Source organism: Columba livia, chromosome 1 (genome assembly GCF_036013475.1).
Source record: "Columba livia isolate bColLiv1 breed racing homer chromosome 1, bColLiv1.pat.W.v2, whole genome shotgun sequence".
Taxonomy (NCBI): Eukaryota; Metazoa; Chordata; class Aves; order Columbiformes; family Columbidae; genus Columba; species Columba livia.
The window spans coordinates 69,433,275-69,454,417 of record NC_088602.1 but is presented as its reverse complement, the minus strand read 5'-3'; the positions used below and the strand labels follow the sequence as shown (position 1 = coordinate 69,454,417).

The 21,143-nt window shown below is 35.4% G+C and overlaps 1 protein-coding gene across 6 annotated transcripts in view; it reads right to left on the bottom strand.

Moving 5' to 3' along the window:
• Positions 1 to 21,143, bottom strand: part of REV1 (REV1 DNA directed polymerase) — a 62,101-nt gene that overhangs the window by 22,413 nt on the left and 18,545 nt on the right. For 2 of the 6 annotated variants that reach the window (XM_065049835.1, XM_065049839.1), the window contains 8 exons: positions 16,419 to 16,568; positions 13,616 to 14,328; positions 11,678 to 11,785; positions 10,073 to 10,189; positions 5,284 to 5,416; positions 4,342 to 4,470; positions 3,516 to 3,670; positions 1,051 to 1,170 (listed from right to left, as the gene is read on the bottom strand). In XM_065049835.1, the coding sequence (XP_064905907.1) occupies positions 1,051 to 1,170; positions 3,516 to 3,670; positions 4,342 to 4,470; positions 5,284 to 5,416; positions 10,073 to 10,189; positions 11,678 to 11,785; positions 13,616 to 14,328; positions 16,419 to 16,568 (1,625 nt within the window). Of the gene's footprint in view, positions 1 to 1,050; positions 1,171 to 3,515; positions 3,671 to 4,341; positions 4,471 to 5,283; positions 5,417 to 6,982; positions 7,240 to 10,072; positions 10,190 to 11,677; positions 11,786 to 13,615; positions 14,329 to 16,418; positions 16,569 to 21,143 lie in introns of those variants that run through there. The other 4 variants (XM_065049836.1, XM_065049837.1, XM_065049838.1 and 1 more) reach the window with 4 other exon arrangements.

The window sequence follows — 21,143 nt, the reverse complement described above, 5'->3', positions numbered from 1 at the left end:
AGTTCTTCCTTCCTGAAATACCCTCCTTTCTTCTGTCTGACTAAGGAACGCAAGATAGAAAACAGGTACTCTGGCTGCACGTATCACTGCAAACTACTGACAAAATGTACAATAGTTGAATTTTGCCTGCTTGTCCGTTAAAGGATGCGCTCATTTGGATCACTCTCCTCTGTCTAGCTGTCATTTTTCACAGAACTTGTGGAAACATCATGTTATTACAACTTCTATCTCTCAGTAAGATTTGGCTGAAACGGCCAAATAGTTTGTAAAATGATTAGTACTGTCATACTTGCAAATTATAAATCATAATCAATGTCACAATCACTTCCTCAGACAACTAGGCAAAAAACAGTTGGAATTTGACAAACCTGTTGTTCTTTAGGAATCAACACATTCTGTCAGTTTGCAGCTCATGGTGCAAGCAGAAACACTTTAGTTCAGTAACATTCTCCTCTGTGAAATTTTATTCCTTAATTTTCCTTCTGTCCTTATTTTCTTCAAAACCTCTCAGAGTTTCTTAGATACAGAAGAGATTAAACAAACTCCTCTCTCCTTTCTCTCCCTTTTTCCTCTTCATATACTGTTTTATTATGGCATCTGTGCTATTTTTTCAACTCCTGACTTGATACACCGCTTTTTAGAAAAAATGCTCTCTTGGACTAGTTCTCAGTTCTAAGGAAACCCTGCCTCAGTAATAAGTACCTGGTGTTACTCCTTTTATTACACTCATTATGATACAGCAAGCTAGCGCTCACTTGAAATGACTCATCTAACTAATTTTATTAAAGAATAGAAGGTTGCATAACATACTAAACTCTGAGCTGTAGGTCATGTTGTGTGGATCTGCAAAATCTTTACTAAAAAAAGATGCTGCTCAAAGATATGAAAAGGTCACAGAAATTGTTTACAGAAATTTGCAGAAATCAGTACATATTTTTTCAGGTCATAACCATGGAATAGCATATAATCTGGCTTGATCCAGAACACAGATTTATAGCTGAAAGTGTTTTAATATCAGAAGGCAAAACGTCCTGTAAAACAAAAGAGTACCTGGAAGACTGGTAACAAGTTGCCCTCTGATAAAATCATCCACTTCTTCAGGTTTTAAGTGATACTGCCCATCTGGTTTTGCTTTACGAGTTGCCATTCTGGCCAGCAGAATATTGGAACCTGTAAAACAGTTTATAATATGTGTGTGGTAACCTTTTTCTTCTCAAGTAGAATGCCGCAGTTCCAACAGTCATGGAAAAACGCAGAAAGCACAGTCAAATTCTTTACCTTTTTCAAATAATTTAATGAAATATATTAATATATACTTGCACTATCTACTTCTAAATTAGCAAGTAGCAGTATTTGTGATTACAGCAGTGTAACTGTCATGGTAACTACAACTGCAAAGTTAAAACCAACCAAACAAAAAAAACGAAGTGCAGGACACTTAACTAAGAACGCTGTCTGGTTATGTTCTACACATGTAGAGGAGCAGATAAACAGTTAAGCTCAAATGGCTAAAAAATTTAGAAGTGTAGGAGTTTAACACTACAGAACTTCAACAAATCCATGGCGGTCAATGTAAGTAATACTTAGGGTTACAATTCTATCAAGTGCATTATATGTGAAATACTGGAATTAAGCTAATACTTGGGCCTGAGTATTCACTAAAAAAATTCAATTACTTTATTAAGTTATTACATGCACTCAAAGCGTGCTGGGAACAAGAGGGAACAAGACCTATTTCAGCATTTTTTCTTTATTGTTTATAGGTTTATTCATGCCCATCCACTAAGACCTCTGAAACGATACCCAAACAGATTCATTATTGCCACTCAAACACCCTGTCCTAAGATAAAGCAAATTAACAAAAGGTCAGGGAATTCACAACTCACAGCACTATGTGTTCTCCTCCTACCTACACTCCTTTTGTCTATTTTAAAATTTTAAGTCAATAAGAACAGTAACAGAATTTTATGTGTACTGTTTCTCCTGAGAGGTTAAACTGATGAAACAATTAATGAAAGATTCTTCATTCAATTTCTTATTTAACTTCAGGGATCCATGTTTTTGTCTACAGAGTACTGAAGAGTTTTGATCTTCTTATCTATCAAACATACTAACATAGCCTCTAATACCATGAAATCTCAGTGATTTACCTTCTGCAACATATTATTCCCACAACACTGAAGTAAAGTAGAAAAAAATTAATGCCTCACTTAACAAATGAGAAACCATGACACGGGATGTTTACAGATGGGTGTTTAATCTTTCACTAGCATTGTTTAAATCATTTTAGTTTAGTCACTAAAATCTCTATGGTAAAAATTAGATTTGTTCAACTGGCATAAGCATGTCCCTATTTAACTGTAATCAGACAGCAGTGTTTAGAGGAGATCTCAATAGCTTTTACAGTATCTATTCAAATTTACATTTTATTATTAATATATTGCTACAACTTTCCCATTGGGTAACACATAAATCACACAAGATGTATGTTTTTGGCAGACCACATTTTTGAAATAAGGTCTCTACATTCATGTAATAGTACAAGTACAGTTGTTTCCTCTGATCTATTTACTTAACAATGAATTACAAGTGAAGAGACAAAGTCCCTGTCATGTACCTACCATATGAATTTCTAGAAAGGATGCCAAAATTATTTTCCAGTATCTCACATCAATTATTAGGAAAAAAAAAAATTGCTCACAGATACTTGTCTCTTTCAATCAATAAAAGAACTATGATACCAGATGAGAAAATAATGCCTTAAAAACTAATTCTGCTCTTTAGAAAAAACAAACACACTAAATAGGCATATAAAAGAGATTACAAATGTGTTTCAAGTCAAAACAAGACAGAAACAGGAATCTAGGGAATTATAGTCTCTGTACTAAGACATCATAAAAAATAAAGGAAGAATTCTGCCTAGAGTAATGAACTTCAGCTTGTCTCACAAGTGGATTTCATACACTTATATAAACTCAGTACATTTATTTATGGACACGTGACTCCAGTATTAATTAGGGACAAAAAAAAGAAAGGAAGGGGCCAAGTGAAAATAAATCAAGGAAATATTTTCAGATATGTGATTTCATATACAATATCCACTGTAAATCACACAAATCTTTGGATTCAATACCTTCTAATAATTACACTGAATCATGCCACCCCATAAACTCTTACAGCTATCTCTGATAAGGAACAGAATCTGTGCTTATTTTTCTATTTACTGGAAAAATACAGTAGCATTTAATAAAAATGAATGTAAGAATATCATACAGATGGAATTTTAGCATACTGTTCTGATAACAAAGGAGAAGTGATAGCAATTTTATTAATTTTCGCTTAAAACTTTCTACTGATGAAGACTTTCTTGTATTTTTAGTTACACTAATTTAATGTAAATGGCAATATATTTCATATGACAAAAACACTTAGTGTTTTAGCAATCTTACCATAGCTTTGGTACACCTAACAATAGCAGGCACTGCTTGTAAACAGAAATGAAATAAGGTACTTACCCATCCCAACAGAAGCAGTGCATTTAGTTTGGGCTTTGATTTCAGTGCGGATAGCATTTGCAAGTTCATCGGGAGTCAATCTGGTCTCTGTAAGGATTTCAGTGATATCTACTAGTGCTTCATCACAACTGACTGCTTCGATGTTATGAGTATAGCTATCAACACAAAGTAAAGGAGGTGAAACACCAGCAACAGCTCACGATCTGTTAAAACAAATATGTAGCAAATAAAGTCTTCCTTTTGTGGTGGCATTTCCCCGCTTATTTTGTATCACACATCACTTACATATTAAAAATGCTAAATCAGCAAATTACAGTAACATTACTAATGTAGGACTAATTTCAACATGCATCATGGTTTTAAAAGAACAGCTGGAGGAGGAGTTGAATTTTTATTTTTCACTAACAATAACAAATTTCCAGGTTTGTTCGTGTGCATTTTAAACCAGAAAGTAGTTTCTAATAGATGTTACTCCAACAATCCACTCTTAAGTTACTAAAAAAAAACCTCTTGGAAGAATCTCACTATTAAGCAGGGATCTGCTTCTCATAGTGTAATCAGTAAAAAGTTTAACGATTACTCCTTTTGAAGTCAGATGCTGTTTACAGGATTTGGCTTAATGACAAAAGAAAGCTCAGAAGCAGCACAGTGCTCAAAATAACAAAAATACTACAAAAGGAAGATCTCAAATAGGAATGGCTTTATTGAGGCTGAAGAGTAACAGAGAGATGAAAATACTAGAGTGAATAATGGCATTCACCAGTGGCACATAAAATACGCTTGATAACCTTACCATAAAAGATCAGGTAAGCAAACAGCATATTACCTTGCTAATATTTCATATACTGTCCGTGCAACTTCTTTGTACGCGTCAAAATCGTAAGAAACTGCTTGAAGATTTGGACACAACTTTTTTGCTTGGCCAAAAAACATTCCATTTTTTATGCCGACTTGTCTAAAATTAAATAATAAAAAAAAAACCTAAATAAACACAGTACCAACTTTTTCACAAATAAAAGTCTCCAGAAAGCACTACTTGCTATCTTCTGGTTTTAAATTAAAACCATGCACATACTATGTTGACTAAGGTAACCGTATCTTATATTCCACTGTCCAAGATTACAAAATTATGCTCCAGTAATAAGTAAACTCTAACTTTTTGAGATAAAAATACAAGACTGTCCACACTAGCATGCTAGAGAAAGGTTCCAATAAAGGAATAATTTCTGGAGTATTATTTCCATTATGGAAGAAAAATCGTATTTCCAACACTATGCTTATATTGATATAAATGTTGACAATATGAAACAACTTGTTCAGCTACGTTATTAGGGATATTCAACATAATCTGTGGGAGAAATGCTTTTAAGTTTAATAATCACACTTACTGAGTGTAAGTAAAACTTTCAGTAACAAAGTGTTCTTAATTCCATGAAAGAATTCAATTTTGATACAAAGAAGTGAAGATTACATTATGAAATCAACAATATCACAGTGAATTGTATAATGTTTTCCTTGATAGGCTTTGTTTCAAGTAACATGTAGGTTAAGTTGGGAGCTATTACGCAGTGTTCAAAAAGCAACAGCATCCATAAGAAGGCCCTTGTGGTAAATTCTAACAACTCATATAACTACAACTTCTGAAAAAAAACCAAAAAATCCTCTCTAGATAAATGTAAATAAACTGATGTAAAAATTGCTATTTCTAGGCATTTTATACCTATCTGCATAAGATTTTCAAGCAACCTGCTAGGTAACTTTTACCTACCTGGCTTCGTAACTACAAGAAGCTATTTCAGCCATGGACAGAACAGTGAGATTGAAGTCAGCTCCATTCACATGTGTGGAATCAGGATGTTCCCATACTGATGAGTCCAGCTTATCAGGTACTCTACTTTCTGCTTGGAAAATAATATTTGTATTTGTTTTTATGTTATTTTTCTTAAGAGGTCAACAGAATGAATGCGAATAAAATTATTAATTTTATTTATACAACTTCTATAATGCTACCTGTTGATGAAGAGGTTCTTAACCCTATAGGGGTTCATACCATGGTCCAGAAAAACAAAAAACAGAACACGCCCACACATTAATCTCTCTCTGCAGATAGGTCTGTACATATTACTAAGAATATTAAGCTATAGAAAATTCTGTTTCTGTTTCCCCCAAAATTACTACACAGCAACTTGTTGGTCACTACATACACCATGCTATAAAATAAGGCTCATCTCAGCCTTAATGACAATAAAAATGATTGAATACTTGACGATAACTGCTACAACCATATCCTGTAAACGCATACTAGACACTCAAAAATTTACCAACTGCTTGGCTGAATGAGAAGACACGTAGCTACGTTCCTTTTTACAAAAGGCACAAGTACCACCAGAACACAGAAATTAAATTCAGAAAATAAACCCACTTTTTGTCATACTTACAGCCTCTTACTTAAAATTATTTTTCTAATAATCTAGATTCCACACAAAGTGATTTTTAAGAAGTGAAATAACCAGAATGCTAATTAGCTCAAATTAAAAAACACTAACTAGAAACTTGTATTTCCTTTAACACTCTTGCAGGGATATTAATTGACAAAACTTCTGTTGTTACTTCCTAATAATTCTCTTATTAGGATATGTCAACTTCTTTCAAATATCACCATAGATTTATCTTGGATCAAAATGATACAATTATAAATAGTGCAACTCCAGACTTAAAATGAGACAGACCTTCCCCAATTCCATAAACTTTACTGCATCCTCTTAGATTAGTTTTAAAGAGTCCTCCAGGCCTACTGCATTCTAGGTGACATTACAGAATTTCATGACACTGAATAATGGAATCGAGTAGAGCATTTTCTGTTCCTTTCTATCTGGGTTTTCACAGTATGTAAACCTTGAAATACACATGCCTGTACTCTAAATATAGATTAGCCTGAAAAAAAGGCCAGATGCAAAAACTATTATGCCCTCCAAAACTCCCTATCAGAATCAAACCAACAAGGTATCATACAGACAAAAAGCTCTTTACTGAAAATGAAATCCAATACGTATGTTACAGTTCTTTTTCATTACTGTAGTCAATTTAATACCAGACACCTTTGTAATATAATAAACAAGAGCTTTCTTCAGAGTGCCACAATGCCTGATTATATTTCATGGTACTAACAACTTCCACGCTGACAATTTGACTGAAAGGAAACACGGTGCTACGTGCACATATGAGTAGTTATAGACCAGAGAAAGTGTTGTAATGAGTGAATGGAGACAGCAGGGGTAGAGCCTGACTCATATGAAAAACTGCTTTTATTCAGAATTTCTGCTAAATTTTTGCACCTTTTTATATTTTAAATATTTTATGTATGATGAGCTCAGTATGTTACCTAACATGTCTGCAACTGAAAATCAGAGCAAAATTATGCCCCAAATAAAGATAAGAATGACAGGAACAATTTATTTAGTCCATGCCTTCCTGTGCCCTGGCCTGAGATGATGCTGTCATCTTGTCTATCTTCATTTGACTCGTCGACTTTTTCCACATCGCAGCAGAGCAGATCCCCCCATGAGCTGATGGAGTCACTTCATGTGAAATTCAGGGCAATGCAGAACACATTGTCCTCAATGGAAGGCAAGGTAGAGAACCTCTCATCAAAAGCTGGGAAACTAGACAGGCACATGGTGAATGTGGAGCAACGGATGGAGAAATCAGAGGCCAGGACCCAAGTCTGTGAAAAAGAAATCGCTGAGAATAAATCTGTGACTAATATGATGGTTAAAATCTGCTGCTCTTTAGAATGAAAAAAAAAAAAAAAAAAAAAAAAAGGGAGATACTAGGGTTGAGGGAAAGGAAGCCTAGAAAACATTCACATCTTGGGCATCCTGGCCATGGAAAAGAGACCCCAAACTATGAATCCTGATTAACATATGTTAATCCTCTATTAGAACATGAATGTTAAAGATGACAAAAAAGTAGAGAAATAACTTCTACTACCCAGAAAGGCTATCTCCAATTTGGAGATTTAGGGTGAGAATGATAGCAAGTTTTTAAATTTGAAAGTTAAACATTTTTGGATGAGTTCAAACAAGAAAAAGTATTTCATAAAAGATTCAAGATTCTATTGACACTAGATATTTGTCTAGCAATGCAGATCAAAAGCAGGAACTAGAATCGCTAAAGAAGTAATCTGGGAAAAAAAAAAAAAAGAAGTAGCTGAAGCAGCAGAATTCAGTATTTGGTCAAAAGTGATTCACAAGGGTTTGGGGTTTTTTGTTTGTTTGCTGTAATTTGGAACATTTTTTCTAATAAGCAAGACCTAGAGAAGGCAAAATCAGAGAACAGCCTGGAAAGCATGAAGCATCAAAAAATGAAGTGGGTTCCACGTTGAAGCATGAATGTTCTGTTCAAAGTTGGTCCCAACTACCTTTTAATTCCATATATATAACATGTCCCCAAACAAAATTGCGTGTAACAGCATAATTTAGCATTCTGTTTATGTGATAATGTATATTTGATATTTTAGAAAAAGTACTTTTCCATGTGATACATGTGCCTACTGGACCACATTTAACTCTAGCACGGCACAGTTAAACACATGCTGTGAAGTGTTTCACATACACTTTCTAAAATACTGTGATGTTAGAAAAGCCTAGCCTGCAATTCCATCTTTTCATCTAAGACCACGGCTAACTGTAATTCCTTTTTCCCAAAAGGAAGACAAGCCATGTACTTATGAGAGTGCAAGCAGAAACAATAGGTTGTATTTTTTGTTGATAAAAACGTTGTACATGGAGAAAAAAAATTATAAGGAGACAAAAAATATTAAGAACTGCAGCTAATGAGGTAGAGAGTGTAAAAAGAGTGTTAGGAAAAAATCCTTTCACTAAAACAATAGGTTGCACAATCAGACTAAGTATCAAGAAAGAAAGAGCTAGCTGCTGGCCTGTGTGCAAACCAGTGAGACTGGATGCTGAAGTTTATTACAGCAATGAATGTGTGGGTATCCAGAAAAAGCTGCTGCAGTAAGAAGTTTATTATACAACGAGGCTGAAATCTGCTGTACCCTTAAGCAATAAATATAGTAAAGAGACACTACTGAATTTGTGAGTCACAAAGAACATACTAGATCTCAGATAAACTTCTGTAATTTAACTACCTCACTCTCTAAACATCACTTGATTGTATGAAGTCACACCCTTGTCTAAGGTCCTAACACAAGTTACAAAGTCACTGTATAAAACTGAACTCCCAACAAATAGCTCATACACAAGCTATACTACAGAAAATCCAACTCCATAAAACCACAGCTATCTTTGTAATGCACTTATGTATGGCATTGCAAACAACAAAGCAGAAGCTAAGTCTGGAGCATCCTGAAGAGTCCTTAAAAAGTTAAAGGCCAGTGGGTTCCACAAACATATGTTCTACCTCAGTTTTGAAGTGTTCTTAATCTGCAGCAAAAAGACAAAATGGCATAACTTCCTGTAATACCTTGTTTTCAAATATCTTTGAAAATTGGCAGATTTTTTTAAGTACTAACATTTCAGTAACAAGCATGGAAGAACAACCTGTCTTTTTCCACCTCTTGTACCAACAAAATAACTCACTGAGGTGCAAACTTTTTAACAACAGTGTTGGCTACAACAAGGTTGGTAAAAAGTGCACATACAAGGGACAAAGAAGAAACTTAGCTTCCAAATCTAAACTGAAATTAAATAGCAGTTGCCCCTTGTATATGCACATTTAACCAACCTTATGGTAAAAACTAAGTTTCAAGCTGATTAAGCAGACTGTTGGAGAGAGAAAAAACCCAAACAAACAAACAACAACAAACAAGTTAACCAACGTTCAGCACTATACCATCTCATACTAAATGCAGTTCAGGCAGTATAATAATAATGAAACTTGTCAATAACAGTATGTTTTGTTTACATTAGTATATTACTACTTGAGGACACAGAAAGTAAAAAACTTCTAAATTAGGCAGGTGAGTAAGGAATTCTCAAACTATGATAGAAGTCCTGGTTTTGAGGAAACAAACTACTGGAGAGACAGAACACAGGAACTCTAAGGACCACTTAAATTAACTCGTTGTACACATGCAATTCAAAAGCCAGCTTCAAACAATCAGTTTCTCATTGGCCATGTGCTGTCATTTCTAATTTTATACTAAAAAATTTTAGTAGCCTTTTAAAATTTATTTTGTACCTTCTTCACTGCAATAGACTTACTCAGAACAAAGTGATCCTGGACAATTAGTATTTATTTCTTATTTTAAATAATTACATTATATCTTATACAACCTCAATGAAGGTGAGTAAAACCTAAAATTACTTTAAAATAATTAATCCATACTGGGCAAAGCTAACTAACAAGAGGTCACAGTGTCATGTTGTTACTGAGGCCATAGAGCACCATGTCGTCCAAAAATATTTCTTTTCTGAAATCCCGTGCATGAAAAAAACCCCAAATTATCAACTGTGCACTTTATTAGTAACTTTAAGGAAAAAGTCTTCAGCAACAAAAGTTAAAAAGATACAGACAAACAGACTCATCTGTACCTGCTTTGCCATTCAGTAGCTTATTCTGGTAATATTGCTGTTCAAGCTGGGGGTTTGCACCAGGGCGCAGTGGTGCCTTTCCCGCACCTCTGTTGCTAGTAACAGCTACTGGTTTTCCTGTGGAGAAGAAATGCATACATCAACATCTACAATAGCTTACATTTTAACAACAGCACAGCTATGGTATGATCATAAAGATGTCTGCTTTATTTTTTTATAATTTCTTTCAAGCTTACACTCTTAATGAATAAAGGAAAAAACAGCTATGAAAATGACTTTGCATTGCTACCATGAATTTGCTGTCTTAATTGCAGTCACAAGTAAAGAAGAGAAAAGTTCTTAAAGAGTGAAAATACAGCCATATTAGTTTGTCTTTAATAACAAGTATAAATGGAAGCGGTGAACCTTCACCAATGCCCTAATGATTCATTAGTTTAAGACACAGCAAACACTGTACTGATTTTAAATACTTCATAATGTTTAATATCTTAAGCAAATTAGAAGAGTATACACATACCAACACACTCAGTTCCACTTGTTTAATTAACTGCACAAAATCAAATCTTTAGTAAACTTCTGACTTTTTAGTAATATCAACACCTCCGTAATTTTTCTATAGGAAGCTAATTTATGTACTGAAAGTTCTGGCAGACTTCCATGGACAGAAAAAAATATTTGCAGAGAAGTCCTATATTCCACTAATGGCATATGAACTTGGAAGGAAATTAAGTTTTGAAGACCCAAACATACTAGGACTATCTTTTAATACAGTTGCTTCTGCCTTTTCGTGAAAGAGAGCAAATGAACTATATGCACACCTTACTCTTCTTTTCCAAGGTCAACAATAAATGTGTGTCAGATGGTCAACTCTGCACCAAGTCTTCAGACTTGTGCATCACCAAAGTTCAGTATTTGCACAGAACAACCATTTCTGAATGGTACACTTGAAAAAAAAACCACCAAAACTTGCTAAGGAGATCCACTAACTCTTCCTATGCCCTAAGGATGATGACACAACTCAGACTTCTAAATGCCAAATGAATTGTTCATCCTCCAGGTCTAATAATACTTCATGTATTAAGACCTTAGATAGAAAAGGGAAAGAGAAGCAAATTTCCCCTGAAAAAGATGAATCAGGCAAAGAGACAATTAATTCTCAGCCTTGACCTTTCAATTTTCCTAGCTAAACAAAGCTCCTTACATTACTCTACGAAAATTATTAGTATACTTTTTTTTTTTCCTTAACAGAGAGTGACCAAACCCCACCTTTGGTACAACTAGAACTGGATGCCCAATTTCTAATATGGTAGATTTAAGTTTCAATAAGATATGTACAAAGTTATAGAGAATAGTTACTTCAGATTTTCCTTATTTTTTCTTACTTTAGATACTGAAAGGAGATAGCAAGGAGAATTTCAGTTCTCTCTTCCACTTGCTTTTGGATTATGAGAAATTAAGCAGGAATATGAAAGTTGCATGGTCTGACTATCAAAGATGCCAGAAAATAAGATTAACATGCAAAATTAATTTTGTAAGCGTGCAAGTTTGGTTTCGTTTTTAAAGGTTTATCTGAGTAAACTGTAACACGTAGAATTAAATACTAACCTTTGAGATCTGGTCTATTTCGGATAGCCACAGACACAAAGAAGCAATCCATATCCACGTGCATTATACAGCTCTGTGGCTTGGCTGAACTCGCAACAGACACATTACCTAGTATGAAGATACACCAATAGAAAACTTGAACCCTAATTTATACACTTTGGTACTACTCACACTAGCCCATCAAGGACTATCATCAAGTTTTTACCACCTTAAATTATAAAGATTCTTGTTCCTGCTCACCAAGAAGGTATTTCCATTTACAAAAGTATCAGAGAAATGTAAACACCAACGGTAGACATACAGCCTAAACAATGCATCAACTTAAAGTTTCTATTTTATTTTCTCATAATTAACACCTTCCACCTAACAAGCTCCCCCAACCCAAGAAGATTAATGTATGTTGTGGGAACTGCATCTTATTTTCACTATGTTAACACTGAATTTGGAACAGTGATCTTTACTGCTTTTTGTTCCATCAGAAGACTGCTCCAAAAGAAAAAAAAGGTTCAGCTGCACTAAAAACTACCATTAACTCTTCATGAAACACACCAAAATTAGTTTTAAACCTCTCATGGAATTGGATTTTGTCATTGCTGTTTCTAAACTCATGCAAACATTCAACAAAGACGAGCAATATCATTACAGACTGAAAAACGTACACTGCTAAAGCACTAGGAATACTTGTTTTAAGTATTCCAGAAGTCTGGACATCTATATTGCTGACCTACCAGAGGAGGCTATTATCTAACAAAAAAAAAAATCTTAATACGAACAATGCAGAACGTGTAACAGCGAAAAAAATACTTCAATACATCAAGTAAATTGTTCTGCTTAACATCTGAGCCAATTACTACATAATCAGAACAATGTTTTCCTGTTTTTAATAATTTATCATTTGAACTTATTATTTGAAAAACAAGGTCTCATAAAGGGCCTATTTACAAACCAAGTAACAAAGTTAATGCTTAAGAAGCTGCTACTTGTCAACTAATACAGTCATTAACTATTATCATACTCCAGGCCAAATCAAAGATAAACTAAAAATATATTAGCTCATACCTTATTTTGATGAAAAAAACACATTAAGGTAGTTCGTAAGCTAACACATTTTATAACTTGCGTGTCCTAGCACAAACACAGAATCAGTTAATTTATTTAGCTAACAATATTTTTTTTAGGATGTGGTAATATATCATCAAGCATATTTTCATATGATTGGAAGTATTTTTACCGCACTCTTTAGTGCTACAGAGCTAACCTTTTAATTGATTAAGACTGTTAATGAGAGATTCTGAAGATGCAAAATATCTATACTTGTGACACTTTGCTTCTCATGAATTACACATATTTTTTCATTTTGGTCCTTGATATAAAGACATAAAACATTTCTCTTCTGTCACAAGCCAGGATCAGAAGTCTCATGCGACACTGTCACCCATTTAAACAGACCCAGAAGCATACAAAACTCTTACTATAAAAAAAATAATAAAATAATTCACTTCCAAATGCTACTAAACTTTTAGATTTTCACACTGAACTATAAGCAGCAAGGTTTTTTTTCTTGCATTTATTGCTTTTTTTCCCCCTTTAGATTTTCATATGGCAACTACAAACTTGTGTATTTAGATAGATATAGTATTTTTTTCCCCCTTGATCAATCCACATATCTTAGTAAAGTCAGGAATATTATTTCTACAAGGAAGAATTGAATATAGACCAGAGTCTCACATTGTCACAATTTAAGTTAAAAAAACCCAAACAAAATCAAAAGCAGTTGGATGCTTCAGTCTTCAGCACAAAGTCACCAAGCTTTTCCAGACACTCTGACTGTAATGTGAATATTGAATACTAACTAACCTACTTAGTGTCAGCCACACATTTAATGTACAAAGATATGAGGCACCTTCTCAACATAAACCTTCTTAAACAAGTATCTACCTGTGTCAGTTTTAAGTGCAGACCTGCCTGTTTTCCATTTTTTTAATTTTTCCCTTCCTGGAAAGACACCGCTGTTTTTTCTCTGCAGGCTGTTGACAAACTCTGTCAATTCACACTTCCACGTTGATATATGATGCAGTCTTGAACGTGAATAGAAGTCTGAAATAAAACTACAATCTGAAGGTTTGGACACAGGTAAGGAAGTTGCCTTGCTAGGAGTAGGTACAGAAGTGCTTTTTGTGCTTGAAGGCCCCTGAACAGTGGAGTGGTGAGCACCATTTATTTTAGCAGTACTGTGCAAAGATGAAGATGAGGAGCAATTACTCATAGTCCTATGTGGATTCCACAAGAAGTCTGTATTTTTGTTGCTTTGCTTCAACTGCTGCGTTGTGCAGTCTCTAAAGTCAACCATGCCTTTTTCAGTCTTCCCCTCCTCCTGCACAGGGCCTGGAGAGAACCTACTTGCAACACCGTTGCCGGAGGGCACCAAGCAATCCTGTGTCTTTAAGGCACTGGTAGAAGTGTGTGTGTGTCCATTAAAAATGGCAGTGCTGTCTTTGTGAGACTGAATCCCATTTTGTTTCTGGCCAGGAAGGATCTGCTCCAGCTCTGTAAATCCAAAATCACCACTTTCTTCTTCCTCTTCTTCATTCCAGCTACTTATTCCATTGGATGTGATCTCGTTTTCCATCTCAGACTTTTTAATATGATTTCTGAAACATATATGATTATTTAATACCGTATCTTTTCTAAAAAAAAGGCACATTTACACATCATTTCAAGTGCTAAGTATTTATCTTCCTAACTGGTAACAGTATATACTTGAGTAGTTTTTACATTCTCAAGACAATTATCTCCAACTCTGAGCCATGTCCTCTCAAAGTCACAAAATATTGTATTGCTGTACAAAACATTTCACAGATTTGGTGTATTATTAATGCAGCACCACCAGGAGTTTACACAGGAGTGACCAAAATCCTGCTCACATTAGAAAAGCTATTTCTAAGGCTTTTAACTTGACCAGCAGCCTCCAATCGAATTACAATAAAATAAGTATTTGTTAACACAAATGTACTACCAGGGACTGCATGAATGGTGCAGGAATATGCAAACCATCTTTGTATCAAGAGATGCAATTTTCCTTATCTAGTTACAAAGAAAGAAAGAATACACAGAAACCTCCTGGGTTTTTTAATAAAATTATTCTAGATTAATGTGCTAGATTTGTTTTATCTTCTCTCAAGGTAAAATCTGTTCAAGCTCTATAAATCAAACATATTCCTAACTTTTGACAAAAACCCAAACAAACTACTCTTCATCTTTTGTGCATATAAAACAAAGTATTCTGCCACAAGTGCACAGGCAACTTACAGTTACTCTGACAGTGCAGAGGTAAAGCTTTCATTTGAAAAATTATCCCTGTAACAAACCCTAAGTGGAATTAAAACCAAAGCCTTCAAGAGTTGTATATACTCTTCACCTGTTGAAAAACACCAGCCACCACTCCTAACTCCCAAAGCTAGCAATTTAAGTATACACAAAAAAGGTGGGAAATAATTACCTATCCAGTATACCAGTGAAAGCAGAAAGCCAATTAACTGTGACTACAATTTGGTTAAGATTATCACAATCATAAACTATATTAAACATATTTTTGAGGAGTTGCATGTTTGAAAGTGGTATATCCAAAGGTACAGATATAGCACTAGAGGACAGGGCAGACTTTTAAAGAAACTCATGCTTTTCAGATTAAATCTCATTCAGAAACCAATAACCATGCAATAGTAAGTAGTTATGGTGATTGTATCACTCATTGTTTAAAATACAGGTAAGATATACTGCTTAGGACATCCATTTTGTGGCACAGGTTTTATTTTTCCAAAACACAGACAAATCCCACTCGTGGTAAAGTCTCCTCAGGATTATGCAGAACTGTATTTTAAATAAATCAAGGGACTGTGGAAGAACACAGATCACCATCATAAATCAGAAAGCCTAGTATCTCGTAAAATATCCTTGGTCCTGTCTGAGCAGTAGCATTGGACCAGATGACTTCCAGAGGTCTCTTCCAACCTCAATCTTTCTATAATTTTATGATTCTTACCTCTGAACAATGAACGTGTGCTACTGAAAAAGATACAGGAACCATCTTTAAAAAAACCTACAGAACAGTCTGTTCAACTGGAAGGTTTCTTTCCAAATTCCAATTCCGCTGCCAGTTAAGTTTCGTTGGTGCATTCTCTTCTATTCCCTTCTAAAGGTCTTTCAGGAGTCTTTAATACTGTAATTGGATTTTTAAGCCATTTTCCCTCTCGAATGTGACTTAAACCTTGGTGTTACCATACATAAAGTAAACTGTGATTTATTTTTTTTTAAGAAGCTAAAGAATGACTAGTATGCACGTACATTTGTTCCTATGCACCTTTAGCAACACCTTTATCAAAAGTAATTAAATCATATCAGCTTTTTGTTTTGAAATAAAAACCTAATTTTCAGTGCCACCAGTCAGAATCTTTCCATGTATGCCTGTTGCCTCCATACAGATATATTACATCCTAGGACTCCCAGGTCACAATTATCAAGCAAAGTGTGGTCTGAAGATTAGAAACAAGGCTTGGAATCAAGCTAACTGTAATTCTGTCCTCAACTATTTATACAGCTATACCTTATTTTTAAATTTCACTTCCTCAGGGCTTCCCTTTTATAAAGCTGAAATGAATTTTTAAAATGATATATAGTTATAAATGCAAACCCATTATGGGTAAATAATTCATATATGCATTACAAGATAAGAAACACTTACACCCTGTTGAGATCTTTAGCTATATTGCTTGGACCTGGCATGGCATCTTCAGGTTTGCATATGCTATTAAAGTTGAGACCTTTTTGAACACTTGACTGCTTGGTGTAAAGCTGATACGGAATGTGCGAGAGGAGGCGTCCAGCTTTAATGCTGAAACAAAAGCAAAAAAAAAGCAACAGAAAAGGAACAGGTTACTACTTAAGACATTTTATAAAAAACCTCAACCTCTTATGCTAAAAAAATGTGTCCTGTACAACAAACTACTACTTTGGACGTAATCTTCTGCTGTTCTGCTATATGTACTTGCAATCCCTTCCACAACCCCCTTCCCACTACTAAGTGGACTGAACTGAACAGCAATTTGTGATGTGGGGACTGCTAGTACTAAAGATGTTCGCACAGTTGTGTTGGTCAGTTGTCTACATCCATTTCTCCAACTGATATACACAAACTCCACATATTTGATTTCAAAAGCAAAGTAAACAATGCCCCATTAAAAAAACCTGGTGAGTAGTCCAGGCTATTCTAACTAAGCAATGCTGAATGAACTCTTAAACATGGAATAACAAAATGCACATGCTCCAAGAAAATTTGGGTAGAATTCAAAGGAGGTGAGCTAGGATGTGGTTTACTACTAGAGGAACTACTTTTTCAGTTCCAACAGGGTAATTACTCCTTCTTGTGAGGAAAATTCACTGAAGAAATCTAGACAGAAGAATAATTTCCAAACAGACCTTCCATAAATATCTGAAACTGCAATTATACTTCAGTAACTGCTAAATTCCTTAGGGAAGTAATGGATTTTGAAGTGGTATCCTCTCAAAAATACACCACAGCATGATTTCATCTTTCCACCCTGATGCCTGCTGCCAGCAGAGGACGTAATAGCCTTTCCAGCCTGTGTTTCACCTACTCTTCATATGTAACTCTTTATATTGAACACTGGGTCAGAGATGCTGAAACAGAGGAACATCTATCAAACAAGTTTCTATTAGCATTCAGTTTTGAAGATACAGTTGGATTCAAATTTTTAAAGACAATTTAGCCCAGTGAAATATTGTTTTTCTGTTCTTCAACACCTGAATGTTTTATCTTGGAGATGTGCTTTTTAGCTATCTCAAATCTGTACTACTGTCAAGGGAGCTGGACAGTGGAACAAAAGCCCTCAGGAGCTTTCTTGCTGCAATTAGAGAAGAATATAGTGGGAGATCATGTCTCCCAATTAGATAAATTAAAACTAGTTAGGCATACACATAGAGACCCAGTAAAGTTTCTATGGCAATGTGATAGTAAAAACAGCCCTAAAATTACATCAATTAAATATTGTTTGATACGTGAATATATAGCATAATTTATATAGCACAGGAACATCATTTACATTAAACACTGCTAAACAGAGCTAAAAATACACATGGTAGAGTTCCAAAGCTTTATTGTACAGAAAGTGGTGATGCAGCAACTAAGCTTTTACAATGCCTGGTTAGACGGTTTCTCCTATCACCACGTGAATATATTTCAAAATCATTATTGCGATTTCAAGATGATAAAAAACCCCACATTAAGAACTTGTTCATGCTAAGATTTCAGCTACCGGAGTAGCTGTGTTACTAGATCAATACATAGGTGATTTGGGTTTTTTTCAAAATGTTTGAAGATGCAGCAACAGGAATCCTATTTTAGATGCCTCATTCAACATCTTTACCCATTCCACACTCCCTACATCACAGAATCCATAATCGCTAAAAAAAACAGGTTGGAAAGGACCTCCACAGGTCTCTAGTAGAAACGCTGCTCAAAGCAGGGTTATCTTTAAAGTCAGATCAAGTTGTCCACAGCTGAATTCACCCGAATTTTGAGTATCTCCAAAGGCAAAGATTCCAAAACCTCTCTAGGCACGTGTTACACTGCTTACTCTTTCCTTACACTTGGCCATTCTTTTGCTGCAACTTGTGACCATCACCTAGTCCTCTTGCTGTGCATCTTGAAAAATCTGTCTCTATGCTCTCTGTAACCTCCATATACATATCAAAAGACAGCAATTAGATCCCCTTCTGATCTTCTCTCCAAGTAGAACAAAACCAGCCTCCTCAGCCTCTTGTCATATATCACGTTCCAGGCCCCTATTCCTGGTGGTAGGTCTCCTCTGAACTCACTCTGGTTTGTCAGTATCTGTCTTGTACTGAGTAGACCAAAATCAGACACAGAACTCCAGATGTAGCTTCAGAAGTGCTGGACAGATTGGAAGAATCACTTCCCTTGACCTCCTGGCTATGGTCTTGCTGATGCAATGCAGTATGCTGTTAGCCTTTATCTACATGAAGGCACAACTGCTGCTTCATGGTCCACCAGGACCCTCAAGTCTTTCCCTACAAGGGTGTGTCCTAGCCAGCAAGTCCCTAGTGTATCTCTGGCTGTGTGGAATTAATTCTGTACCATGTGCAGGATTCTGCATTTGACTTTGTTGAATTTAATGAAGTTTCTGTCATCCCATTCCTCCAGTTTGTTGAGGCTCTCCCAAGGGCAGCTCTGCTCTCCAGTATGTCAACTGTTCCCTTCTATTTACTGTCATCCACAAACTTGCTGAAGGTACTTTTCACTGCATCACCAATGTCCCCATTTTAAACAAAGACACTAAACTGCACGTGCCCCAGTATCTACCCTTCAGAAATTACACTTGCAACTATTTGCTAATTCAACCCTGAACTGCTGACTGTTACTGTCTGAGCCAGGCAGTTGATCCAGTTCTTCACTCGAATTATCCAATCCCTATCTCCCCAATCTGACTTCCCCAGCTTCCCCAGGACAGCAATGGGGGACTGTGCCAAAAGCCTTACTTACTGCAGTCAAAGCAAACAATATCTACTGCTCTCCAGTTGTCCAGCCATCTCACCACAGAAGACAACCAGGCTGATCAGGCATGATTTGCCACCCTGGATATTAACTTCCAGGAAGGTATCTTCTATAGTGTTCAGTGGCTGAGGTGAAGCTCATCACAGTGTGGTTCCCTGGACTCCTATTCCTTGCCTTTCTGAAGGCAGGCACAACATTTGCCTTTCATGCAGTCTTCTGGAAAATCTCATCTGATCGCCACAAATTTTCAAAGATGACAGAGAGTGGTGTAGCACTGATATCAGCCAGCTTCTTCAGCCCCCTTGGATTCTCATTCTATCTGATACTCTAGTTGTATATATCATGTTTTGTTAAGTGAACCATAATTTATGTTTTCTATATTTTGGTAGCAATTCTTTTCTCCAGACTCTACAGTAGGCCTTCAAGGCACGAAAGTAACCTTGCCACTGAACACTGAAGAAAAGGCAGTATTGAGTACCTCAACTTTTTCCATATCCTTTGTCATGAAGTTGCCTCACCACTCAACAGCAGGCCCACTTCATTTGCTTCTGATACAGCTATAAAAGCCATCTCTTTCCCCTTCAATACTTTGCTAGCTTCCAAAAAAAGTGTTAAGGTAACACAACATCTCTTTTGAAAGCTGTAAATGTTTTAAGACTCGTAGCTTTCATTTATTCAGATATTTTGCATTCTCAATACTTGATCAGAAAAATAAAACTAAATGCAATCTAACAGACTTTTTTCCCCGTGGAAATAATATTAATCTTTTTTTTTCACATTTGTGTTAGATTAACACAGATATTTAAGGAAAAGCATTCACTCAATCTGCCACAAATTCTATCGGTAGCTCCTTCTAGTGGTTAGTTATCCTCACTCTCTGAAAAGTCATTTTATTATAAATGTTGAAGAATGTTAAAAGAATATTCAAATTTGAAAGTCAAGCTCTAACATCAGGTTTTGTTAAAATTTAAACCACCTAAGTAACCTTCATTTGACTTCCACTAGAAATTGCACAACAGCCTTTTCAAGCTACATAATTGTGTCAAGTATTTTCCAAATAAAGGAAGAAATATTTAGAAAGTAGGACTGCCTGGATGTCTCTTCCTTCATTTGTTGGACAAATGGAGAGGTATCAAAACCATGCAAGTAGGAGAATATAGTAAGAATTATTTCATTGCTAAACCAACCACATATTACTCTGTAATACTGGATTTTGCAACTACTGCTACAACAGGATCTCTATGCTAATTAAACGAAAATTCTAGAGCTACTAGCATTTAGCAACAAGTTTACGAGAATCTCATTTTAGACCATAGTTCAGAATATTCATAGTTCAGATTATGCAAAGCTTTTAATGCAGGAAGAAACTTCAACACACACCTTACCATCCTTATACATAGGTAACTCTGAAAAATCTTATCTTACATAGTTCACATGGCATATTCCAAATTACTGATGTTTTTGGTATTTTACCTTAATGTCTTTTTGGTGGCTCTCAAACAAAAAATGAAAACAATAGCCATTGTAATAAGTGCTGTGGTAAATTCATCTGGAAAGTAGAAATGCTATAGTGATAAGCACCAAAAAAATACATGAATTCATTATTCATTCCATTATCATCAAAGAATTCAAGTCATTTGCAGAAACTACAAGGCTACAGAGACGAAGCAAAAACCAAGACACTGAATTATCAACTTGCGACCTGAATTCAGTCTTTTCTGTGAAGAGAATGTGAAAGGTACCATAGTGAAAAAAGATAGCATGCGATCCTGTAATTAAAGACTAGATTATAATGTGTGCACACAAAGAAATAAATCAAATCTCCACAGACAAGCGACCTTTTTATTTTGCAACATTGGATGACAAGACTGAAGA